The sequence below is a fragment of the Bufo bufo genome, chromosome 4 (assembly GCF_905171765.1).
Source record: "Bufo bufo chromosome 4, aBufBuf1.1, whole genome shotgun sequence".
Lineage (NCBI taxonomy): Eukaryota > Metazoa > Chordata > Amphibia > Anura > Bufonidae > Bufo > Bufo bufo.
In genome coordinates, this window is record NC_053392.1 from 330438184 (window position 1) to 330450768 (window position 12585).

General features: G+C 43.1%; 1 protein-coding gene across 1 annotated transcript in view; it reads left to right on the forward strand.

Annotated features, from left to right (window-relative positions):
• Positions 1-373: 373 nt before the first annotated feature.
• The window catches only part of LIN28B (lin-28 homolog B), an 83650-nt gene continuing 71438 nt past the window's right edge, over positions 374-12585 (forward strand). Inside the window, exons 1-2 of the mRNA XM_040428809.1 lie at positions 374-383; positions 598-782. Of these exons, the coding sequence (XP_040284743.1) occupies positions 374-383; positions 598-782 (195 nt within the window). The remainder of the gene's footprint in view (positions 384-597; positions 783-12585) is intronic.

Here is a 12585-nt window from a genome sequence, read left to right on the forward strand (position 1 = left end):
CGCGGGGTGATCCGGCGGTGCCGAGCTGTGTGTGCCGGGCAGCGCTGCCGCTCGTGTGTAAGGGCTTCATTCATAAATGATTTCCGTGCTGGCGCGGATTGGCTGAGCGCGGCCGCTGCCGCCAGCCCCTCCAGGCTCCGTGGTGAGATTAGTAACAAGGAGGCATGTAATTGACAGAGTCACGTGTGCGGGATGAGGGGGCCGGGGAGCGAGCGAGCGAGCGCAGCGCTGGGAGCAGCACAGGAGGCAGAGGACGCTAGACCATGCGAGCTCCATTTGGGATCGCTCCAAATCAGGATGTCACATTGATGCGGCGGATCGCCCCGGTCACCGAGGAAACTTCTCATCTGGCGAGCGGCAGGCGGGCGGCGTCATGGCCGAAGGTTCCTAGCCTTGTGCTTTCTTCTAGTAGTGTAGTGGTATCAGGGGGAGGGGAGCCACTCCGGAACCGGCCACGGGCCATTGTCTGCGGTGCCTTTCACCTGTCCCGGACCAGAACAAGTTGTTGTGCCACTTCTCTAGCCCAGGATCACAGGCAGGTTAGCAGAGGTAGGTGCCCCCCCATGCATCATTGTGTGTTTGTGCTCTCTTACCCAGGAGGGGCTGGTAAAGGTGGCAGAGAAGAGCCAGGGAAGCTGCCCGAGGAAGAGGAGGACATCCAGGTCCTGCATGGTGCGGGCCACTGCAAATGGTTCAATGTGCGGATGGGATTCGGCTTCATCTCTATGACCAGTCGGGAGGGAAGTCCCTTGGAGAACCCGGTTGATGTTTTTGTACACCAAGTAAGTGGACCCCTTCCCCACCCCCCCCTCTTCCATGCTAGCCACCCACTAGGAGATGGATAAACCACCCACTTTGACTCTTTAGACACCAGGGAGGCATCTGGCGTGCCTTGCTCGCTAGGCTTTTTCCCCCATCATAAAAGTAAACTTCCTCAAGCGTTTTGGGTTGTCAACCCTTATGGAAGTGGTGAGTCTCTGAGCCTGTCCTTTTTTGTAATCAAGAGGACTAGGCCACAGATTGATGCGTAGCGCCACCCTGATGGACTGGCAGTAGGAAGATGGGAGTAATGTAGGTGCTGTGTTCTTTCAGGCTTGATGATGATGGTCTCAGAAAGGCCTAACCGCCACCGAAAGACAAGGAGTCAATAATAGGGCCATGTTGTGAACAGCAAGAAAGCTCATGAGCCCCAGCTCCGTGTGGCCAGAGGCACTTCATATGGTTCGTACGGTCTCCCAGGCCCATGGAAGAGGTTGCATATTGTGGCCCTCAGCACCTAGCTATTTCCAGATACAGTCCACATAAGGGACAGTTGTTTTAACCATTCCTGTGCCTGGCTTGTAGACAGTACCTGGTAGGCCCATTCAGGGTCAAACCTTTAATAAACTAAGATAATGTTTTGTGAGGTTGGGACAATCCAGGTGTAGACCATGTCATGTTAGACAGACCTTTTCCAGAAGCACCGAGTCTCTGATGAGGAGTACTCCTCGTCCCCTTGTGATTGCTTTGATTGGGGCCATCATACAGCCCCAAAGAAACAATGCTCTGGTGACATGGAGCTTGATGGGTCACATGGGGACATCTCTGCTCTTTGCCGGATAGCTTATGCCAAGACCGGGCGCTCAGTGCTTTGTCTTTTTCAACAAATGGGTGTCGAGTGTGAAATCAAACGCGTGTGGGATTATTTTTCTATGCTGCCTGTTTTTTTTTTTTCTTTTTCTTACCTTTTTTTTCTTCTTTTCCTTCTTCCTTCAGGTTGTGATGTAGTATGTTTTTGTGTGTATTTGTTTTTCCTAGATCAGATAGCTATCTGTGTGTTGGCTCCTTTTTCACTTCAGCCTCCCCAAGGTTGTTATAGCTTTTTTTACGATCTCATAAATTTGCTTTTATAGATGAATAAACCAAAAGAGAAAAAACAAAACTTCCTCTTTGTGTAACTGTATCTTGGTTTCCTTTTTATTTTACATCTCTGCTGAATTCCACTTCATGGCATGCTTGTTTCTGGCCAGAAGGATGAAGTATGGAGGGGCTGCTATTGGTAGAGCTGGATTTATACAGGCGCTCATTTAGGTTTTGTGGGTTACATTGCACTTTAAGACCTGAAACATCCTACTGGGTAATCGTAGCTGGAATAATTGGCCGGTCTAAGTGCGAAATGGCCTCACCTTTATGTGTATTAGATTCCAGGGTTCAGCACCTGACTGTATATATGTATATATTCTAATAAGCAGTCTTGAGCTTTGTCTCCCTATACATTATTCAGCCCCCAGCCTGCTTTCTCCTCCTTATTGTTGGAGACACATTTGTGCACACAGGTCTATTGCCCTATGAATTGTCATGTGACAGCTGAAAGGCTGTGGGTCCTACTTCCATAGGCACACAGGTCAAAGTGCATGCCACCCGTTTTACTAGAAAGGACGCCCTCTCTGTCAGTGGGGAACCCTATTGCTGATGGCAGGTTATTACGTTGCTTTTGATTTGTAAATGGAATGAGTTGATGTTTTTTTTTTGTGTTATTATTGTGTTATGTGCCTGCACTACTAATCCAGTCATTTATATGACCGGTGGACATGGAGGAGGACCATTAGAATATATCTCCTTTATGTAATGAAGCTTTGGTTGCTGGTTCCTATTGTAAAGTGAATGAAGACTGAATAGGGGAACTGCATACATGGGAAATAGTAGGAGCTGTCACTTGTGTTCTAGACAGTGTCATCATTTCATTATAAAATGCTCTATCTATATATATATATATATATTGAGGCGTAATGTGACTATCAGTAATGCTTATGACATACTAGGTTCCTTCTGCCTTTATCTTTTTTGTCTTCCCTAAGAGCAGATCTGTCTTATGAAGGCAATGATAGTTCACTGCTCCTTGAGACTCATGTGTTAAGTGTTTGTCACTGTTCTGTTCACTGTTCATCTCTTCTTCGAGTTTTTTTTTTTTAATCAGGAAAAATTATTATTATCATTTTTATTTATTTTTTTCCCCATAACGGTGTAATCTGATCAACATCTCATTCACTTCATTCATTCTGTTGCTTTGGGAATCCTGAAGATTCTTAATGATATCATGAAAACTGCAATTGGTTTGTGTGCTGTGTGTTCTCAGGCAGAATACTGCCGCCTGTCTTCTTCAGGGTGGCTGTGATATTACCATGTCTTTCATGCTCTACAACTCAACTTGATAAAAAAAACTCATTAGATGGTTAGAAAGTTCTTACTTTAATATAAACTTCTTGAGAAATGCTTTATCTTCTGATCACATACTTTTATTTCTGTTTAGTTTGTGTGATCCATTATCCAGGATTTCTTAAGTGTTGTGATTTATTATTATTATTATTATTATTATTATTATTATTATTATTAATAATTGGGTTGATGCTCTTTTAATTTTTGTAGATTTTGCTTTGATTTCCTTGTTTTGCTCACTTTAGGGTCATTGTGTAATTTCTGAACTTTAACTGATTTGATTATTTTACAAACCGTTTTGTTCTGTTTTCATTAGTATCACATAAGCATCGTAGTGTGTTTCAATGACTCAATATAGAGAATTTTACCTGGTGACTCCTCCTAAAATACTCCAGGGTTTATTCTGGATACGGATTTTGCATATTAGTTAAATGGACATTGCAACCAATTTCCTCATACTGTAAATTAGGAGAGGTTTTCGGTGCAGATGTTTGTTCTTTGAAATGTCATAGTAACAGTGGAATTTTCTTCACAATTTGCACTTAAGTGTGTTCTTCACGAGAACGTGGGCCAGATCTTTGAAACCATATTAGGCTACTTTCACACCAGCGTTTTTACTGGATCCGGCAGGGTTCAGCAAAAACTGTTCTGTTACTGATATAATACAACCATCTGGATCCATTATGAACGGATCCGGTTGTATTATCTTTAACATTGAGAAGACAGATCAGTCATGAACTCCACTGAAAGTCAATGGGGGGACAGATCCGTTTTCTATTGTGTCAGAGAAAACGGATCCGTCATGAACTCCATTGAAAGTGAATGAAGGACGGTTACGTTTTCTATTGTCAGAGAAAACGGATCCGTCCCCATTGACTTGCATTGGGGGTCATGCCGGATCTGTCTTGCTCCGCATCCCAGGACGGAAAGCAAACTACAACATGTTGCGGTTTGCTCTCCAGTATTAGAACGCAACTAAACGGAACGCATTGCATTTTGGAGCATTCCCTTCTGTTCAGTTCAGTTTTGTCCCATTGACAAAAAATTGGGAAATAACTGAAGCTTTTTCCCCCGGTATTGAGCCCCTATGACGGATCTCAATACCGGAAAACTAAAACGCTAGTGTGAAAGTAGCCTGGTCGCTTCTTTGATGTTGGTAGCAGATATTTCCGATCAGCTGCTTTGGAAGGGACAGGCTGCACAGTCTGGCTACTAATAGCACAATGAGCCATGTGTCTGACCGATCTCCCCATTGACAGGTTGTGTATGCCAAGCACCAGATGTTCTCCAGTGTATTCTAGATTTGTTCTTCAGGCAGATGTCTAGTGTATCCTTTGGTTCTTTCCCTTCTTTAGACTTCTCTTTCTGTCAGCGCCATAACAACCTTTCTCTATTAAACTAATTTACTTTAATCAGAGGTATAGGCAACTCTTCCCCTATTAGGGCTCATGCACACGACCATATGGCTTTTTCAGTGTTTTGCGGTCTGTTTTTTACGGATCTGTTCTGTTTTTTGTTTCTGTTTTTCCGTTCCGTTTTTCCGTATGCCATATACAGTATTTACATAGAAAAAAATTGGGCTGGGCATAACATTTTCAATAGATGGTTCCGCAAAAACGGAAGACATCCGGATGCATTTCCGAATGTGTTCAGTTTTTTTTTGCGGACCCATTGACTTGAATGGAGCCAAGCACCGCGATTTGCGGACAAGAATAGGACATGTTCTATCTTTTCACGGTACGGAAATACTGAAACGGAATGCACACGGAGACACTTCAGTTTTTTTTTTGCTGAACCTTTGAAATGAATGGTTCAGTATATGTACTGCATACTGAACTAAAAAAACGGACAGTACACTGAACGCAAAATACTGTCGTGGGCATGAGCCGTTACAGAAAGGTAAATGATGGCACATGCACGAGGCAGTGTGCTCTACATAACTGTTCATATCCATGGGAAATGCCGACTTGTATGAAGCCTCAAGTAATTTTTTTTAATATCAGTGGAGTCCTCTGGAGCTTTACATGTGTTCTGTCATATGAACCAATTTGTTGTTTGTGCTCAGCAGTCCAAGGGTTAACATTCCTTCCCCCCACTCCATTGAAGATCTTTTGAATGGGAGGAATTTGCACCCTTTGGCTCAGGTTGCAGACTCTCTTGATCAGGGAAGCTGAGGGTCGTAGCAGTTCGGTTTTCTCTAGGTGCGATTTGTGGTCATGCTTCCCCACAACATATCTGCCGGTGCCCCCCGTCATTGGGCTGCTCTACCCCACTGTCCATCAGGTTTGGTCAGTGCAAGAGCAGGAACAGCGCTCCTTTCAATATTGTTCTGTCTAGTCGTCTTCTTTGTTTCATGTTTTTTAACAATTCTTAGCATACACATGTAGGTAATGTTCAAACTTGCCTTTTATTTTATTTTTAATATTTTTGAGGGGTGGACGTTTTAAGCTTTATGATGGAAACTCACAGATTCCAGATGTTTCATGTGAATGGCATTTCTGGAAATTTTTAGTTTTACTTTTCTGTTTTCAATCTGCGCCATGCCCTTAACCTGTCTGATAATTCACAGCTTGCCTTAAAAACCATGCACACATAAATTTTTACCTTTTTTTTGGTCTGTTGGATGGGAGATGTACATACAAGAGAAACTTGGGGCACGTGGACCACCCATCACTGAAGTCTTCGGAAGCTGTATACTATATATATTTCTCCTGGTTCATCATTAGGAACACTGGTGTGGCAGGAGACCTGTTGGGGGAGGTGGGTGCATTCAGAAGGTTAAAGTGGGGCCCTATTAACCTCAACCTATTCCAGGTTTTCTGCCATGCAGGCCCCACCCTGGACAGCTAATACCCAGCTTTTGTTTCTCTGGCAGAAAGGTTTTTTTTCTTTTTTCCTCTGTAGACTGCGCTGAAAGGAAAGAAACCAGTCCTTTTTCTCTGTTCTGATCAAGTGACTCCCTCCAGTGAGTCAGATAGGGTTGAAGGTGAATCACAGGATGAATCACACACACAAATCCATTATTTTTTTGTCTGGAAATATGACTAAAAGATGGCTCATTTGTAATATGACGGTAAAAAATGTTCACAATAAACAAAAGTTCTGTCTATAAGCAGGCATAGTTGCCTTTTTTACGTATACTGGTAATATGGCAGTCTTTACCTGTTTGCCAGGGGTCAGATGGCAGACTAGAATTCCTGTCCGTTTCCAGCGTCTGCTCCTATATGAAATGGCGTTGCCCTGGTTTAATACCATGTCATGCTAGATAGTGAACGGTACCATATTTTCTCTGAACTCACATGGCAACTACAGTGGGGGAAGGGTCCCACCCACCGAGCTTCTGGTGGGGGCTGGGATTCTTGCCTGAGAATTGTGGTGATAAACACTCTAACAACGCAACGCAACATAACATAAAGCCTTAACCTTCAAAAACAAGATGACTTGAGAATTAACCGTTACCTGGCTGGTCCTTTATAAATAATGCTTGTGTGAGCACCACCTCCTTTCTGTTTTTGAGGCACATCTCTCGTTCGATATTCCGTCTTCTGAATGTGTGTTACTGACTGGCTTTATTTTTCTTCCTTGGGGGTCAATAGATTTTCTAACTATATAGATTTTTTATTTTTTTTTCTATAGTAAAGATCTTGAATTGACCCTGCTACATAGTTTACACAATATATGCATGGTGTTTTTGGAATTTTAGTTTACTCTTTACGTGGTTTTATACTAGTTCCTAGAATGACGTTCATCTGTTGAAGGCAAGTTTTGATAAATGATAAATCTATAGATTTAATGAGAAGCAACGCAGAACTGGTACGTTTGTAATAATTATACCCTTTATTTTTATAGCGCGAACACAGACAACAGGAATTAGCTGCACACATAATCTGCTGAATGCTGGTAAACTGGACTTGTATTAGCCTCAAGTCTGAATGTTATCCTCTGTAATAAATAGGTATTTCCATTGGACATTTATTGCATATCTGCAGGACAACAGTGTCTGATAAGGTGGAGATCCTACCTCTGAACCCCTTTCCACCAGATGAGACTGCCTCTGACTTGGATGGAGCGCTCTTGCACCTTAGGCTACTTTCACACTCGCGTTTGGTGCGGATCCGTTCAGATAATATAACCGCATGCATCCGTTCAGAACGGATCCGTTTGTATTATCTTTAACATAGCCAAAACGGATCCGTCTTGAACACCATTGAAAGTCAATGGAGGAAGGATCCGTTTTCTATTGTGCCAGGTTGTCTCATAGAAAACGGATCCGTCCCCATTGACTTACATTGTGTGTCAGAACGGATCAGTTTGGCTCAGTTTCATCAGACGGACACCAAAACGCTGCAAGCGTCTCCAAAGCGGAACGGAGCCTGAACTGATGCATTCTGAGCAGATCTTTTTCCATTCGGAATGCATTAGGGCAAAACTGATCAGTTTTGGACCGCTTGTGAGAGCCCTGAACGGATGTCGCAAACGGAAAGCCAAAACGCCAGTGTGAAAGTAGCCTTAAAGGCTTCCTGGGTTATAGATCTTGATGAACTATCTTTTGGATAGGTCATCAATATCAGTTTGGTGGAGATCCAATTCTCAGCAGACCCACCAATTGGCTGTTCTCCACAGCCACCAGCACTGGCATAGATAAAGGAGACAGAAGCACGGCTCCGTATAGGGGCTATAGGATAACTGCAGCTCACCTGCCATTCATGTGAATGGGAGCGGTGCTGCAGTAACCCGATACCGCCACACACAGGTGCTGTGCTTCCAGCAACCTTCTCTGTTAGTGCCCCTGCCAGTGGCTGCTACGAGCAGCTGGTTGGTGAGGGTGCCATCTGTCGGACCCCCACCTATCAGTGGTCATCAATATCTATAAGCTGGAAAACCCAGAATACTCTCCTGGCCATTCTGACATTGGTCACAGAGAGATGCGACTTCCATCTACACAGTGCTTGGCAACTATATTGTTCAGCATGCAGTTGAATTTATACTTTGAAGTAAGGCTGAGTTCACACCACATTCGAGGAGCAGAACAACGAAAATCGGAAGTGCTGGATAAGGCACATAAGTGACCCGAACGGAGCTGAGCCGACTCCTTTGACTACAATGTCTGTTCAGTTTTCGTTCAAAATCTTTTTTTTTTTTTTTTACCTCCCACAAAGTCCTGCATGCTGGACTTTTTTTGTCCAGTCTTTTTGCAAGATTCTGCGACAGAATCCCCTAACGGAGCCTCTAACACATGATGTGGATGAGCCCAAAAGTTTGTCTATTGGAATTACAAAAAGAGCCAAGGAAACCTGCTTGCCATACTGTCACTTGCATAGAGCCGGAGACGTCCTGTGGATATGCTGTAATGTCTGAGATGGAAATAGCTTTGTAAGACACGTTCTGGTCTGGTGTAGATCTTTTTAGTATTTACTAACAGCAGTTTATTCTGATAAATGCACGATTGAGGGAGCTCTGACAATTAGAGGGGTTATCCTATGAAAAGTATTACTAGGCAATTTTGAAAGGACATTTCAAATAAATCATTATTGCAATATACATGCAGTCAAATAGGTAGGCTCTTCATTTTCCTCTCTAGTGGTGCACGCTACAGGTTCTCCTGTGTCAGATATTCGGGTCCATCTTCACCTGCATTCAGTGATGGGAGCTACTGAACATGTTGCTCCGTCTCCATTTCTCCTTTGAGTGCCAGTGTTGTGTTCTCATAGGGAAGTGGCCCTGACACCATCCATTCATCCTTTCATCCCTACTTCCAATTTCATAGAAATATAGGCATACCTCAATCTGGACAGGGGACTTTGCCATTATTCCGGGCTGTGTGTGATGGACTGTTTTCAGTGCAGGGGAGGAAGGGGTTAGCAAGAGCTCCCTGCAGTGCACTCCTGGGAGATGCAGGTGCTTGATTGCCCCAGATTTTGAGCTGTCTCTCACCTTCGGAAAGTGAAGAGATGAGCTGTAGAGGTGAATAAGATACAAAGCGTAAAAGCTACAGTACAGTACTTAAAATAATGGAGTGCATTAGTCCAACAATATATATTATTTATTTTTTATCAATGGGAAAACCCCAGTTTTAACAAATAAAAATGTTTAAATGCTGAAAAAGAAACGGAATAGAATAAGCAAATTCTTGGTAGGAGTATCAATTTTCTAATTTTTTTTATTTTTTATTTTTTTATAGTTTTTAAGAAAAAAAAATCAAGTAATTTGATTATTTAGACTAACCTGGCCATATACATTAGATGAATGTTGGCTGAACCTGCCAATTTCTGGCGAGACTGACCAACCATCTTACGTGTACAAGGGTGACTTGACTCTCCCCCCAATGCCAACTGTCCGTGGAAGAGGTATCAACATGCCTGATCCTTTGTTCTCTTTGGCTGCAACTTAGTTCCTTCTCTGTGCTGAACACAAGCATTCTAGACTCATTGGTTGTCTTAGTTTTTATTTATTTATTTTAATATGTTTTTATTTAGGATTTTCTACATAATAAACATCAGTCATATCATCTTTTGACAAAAATATGTGAAATCTTTACAAACAATAAAGATATAGAACTCTCCCCCCCCCCCCACCCAACCCTACATCATCTCAGTCATGGCTCCTTATTTACTTGACATCATAGAGTTAATATAACACATCCTCCCAAGAATTATGACTTGTATCTAAAAACTCCCTGAGAAATGAAATGAGCCTTTTCAAGACACTTGTTTCCTAGCTTTTGTTATTTGTCTGGTTCAAAAACAGTTGGTACCATGGGGGTGGTCTTAGTTTTAAAGCCTAAAGGTGCCTACACTTTCAGGGTTGGCTGAAGGCTCACCTGGCCAGCAGTCTGCTATGCGTGCATGTGTTTTCAAATTGAAGAGAATAAGCCACTGTTTGTCTCATCTGGTAGCAGCTTATCTACCAGAGAAAAAGGGTCTGGCATATTCAGGGACTTGGTTCAGCTAACTTTCATCTAATATGAGCCCATTAACTTGCAAAACCAACTTTCTATACCTTGGTGGCATGAAGATGTCACTGCAGTGAGCCGCCTCCCTGGCCCAGAAACTTTCCTTCACTATAGTTTTTAACTGTAGCTGAGTTTTGGGACTTGAAGGCGATTTTTCACAGGTTGCAAATTTCTTGCTGAAATATCAGAAGCTGAAAACTCCTTAATAAGGTTGTTTTTGCACCATATGCTTGAATGTCTGCGAGCTTTAGGTCTTGTTCACATTTCCGTGTTTGTTTGTCCATGGAAAATCCATGCATGTTTCATGAGTGAAGTTGTCTCTGAAGAATCCATGTACGAATGACACTCGGAGGGCAAAAAAAAAAAGACACACTGATGACATTGCTAGGCTGAAAACTAATTTTTAAAGCATCTCCTACCAATGGTCTGTGGAACCACAACAGAATACGGATGGCATAGACTTCAATGAGTGTGTTTGGTCCACACCACAGACCAAAGTAGTGTGTGTCTCCATGATTTTGACAGTAACCACTGATGTGTGAAGAAACACAAGGACCTGTCAGCACAAAATGCAATGCAATCTAAAAGCACCATGATATAGAACAGGAGGAGCCTTTTGCTGGAGAAGATTCAGTAAAATATTGGAAGATATAAATGTAATTTATATACTTGCTTTGTCCGCCTCCTGTGAACAGCTATTGTACAGGCGGGAGGTGTTATCAGTGATTGATAGCAGAATGTGTATAATGAGATAGCTGTCAGTCACTGATAACACCTCCCTCCTGTACCGATGGGTATTCACAGGAAGTGGAAAAATCAAAGATATAAATGTGTAAGTTACAAGTTTTACTGAACCTCTTCCCACAAAACTGTGTATCAATCTGTGCAGTTCCTCCTGCTCTATAACATGTGGGGATTCGCTCTGGTAGTTAGGACTAGCGGATGCAGTATAGAGGCAAAGTACACAGTTCTTGAATCAAACAACAGTGTTTATTCACACATTGGTGTATAACAAAATACAGTGTCTTGGTGTTTGTTCACACACAAGGAAAGTCCATAAACAATAAAAGTCACCTTTTTCTCCTGGGTGTTAATTCACACCCTGTTAGCAGTTCAGCCTCATTAAGTCCATAGGTGGCCTGTTCGCCTTTAGAGGGGCCGGAGTCCTCCAGCCCGGCTCAAACTCAAATCCCAGCACAGCCCACAGTTCACAACACACAGACTCCTGAGCTCCACTGTCAGAGGGAGGTAAATCCACAAACCTGGCAGTGCTGGCTGGTTTTTATGCCTACCAAAACCCGGCCTGGAACATGGGGAGTAGTCATCCACCCAGCACTTTGACTACTCCCAGTAAGAGCCGTCCCGGATCAGCTATGACAGCCATGCTAATTATCAAGGTGTCAATTAGCAATAGCTGCTGCTGACACATAAAATACCGGCTTATACCTTCCACCCACAATGATTCGAGGTACCTTCTTACACATGCTGCTTTCGGATTGCATTGCATTCTGTAGTGACCAATTCTCTTTAACCACTAATATACCCGGTGATTTTCCATTTCTGCATTTTAATGTCACTCCCTGCATTCCCAGAGCCCGATTTAAGGGTTTGTTTGTTCTTGTGTGACAAGTTGTACTTTCTAATGGCACAGTTTATTGTTTCATACAACATAGTGGGAAGCTGGAAAAAAAAATATTCTAAATGGGGTGAAATTGGGGGGGGAAAAAATCCACCAGTGTCATATTTTTTTAAAAAAATTTTATTTTATTTTTTCCCCCCTACTGTGTCCCCTATGCAGTAAAACTGACCCATGACCACCTCTCTACAGGTCAGTACAATTATGCCGATAGTACATTTATATAATTCTTCTGGAGTTTTAACCGCCTCCGGACCGCCTAACGCAAGATTGCGTTCCGCAGGCGGTTGATCCATTCCTCTTGGATGCGCCGGCGCGTCATCTCGCGAGACGTGAGATTTCCTGTGAACGCGCGCACACAGGAACTGCAGGTAAACGAGCTGATCTACAGCCTGCCAGCGGCGATCATTCGCTGGCAGGCTGTAGATGCGATTTTTTTTATTTTTTTTAATTTTTTTTTAACCCCTGAAAGGTATATTAGACGCTGTTTTGTTAACAGCGTCTAATATACCTGCTACCTGGTCCTCTGGTCCCTTTTGCTTGGATCGACCACCAGAGGACACAGGCAGCTCTGTAAGTAGCACCAAACACCACTACACTACACCCCCCCCCCGTCACTTATTAACCCCTGATCACCCCATATTAGACTCCCTGATCACCCCCCTGTCATTGATCACCCCCCCCCCCCCTGTAAGGCTCCATTCAGACGTCCGTATGTGTTTTGCGGATCCGCAAAACACGCACACCGGCAATGTGCTTTCCGCATTTACCGGATCCGCACATTGCCAGAACTATATAGAAA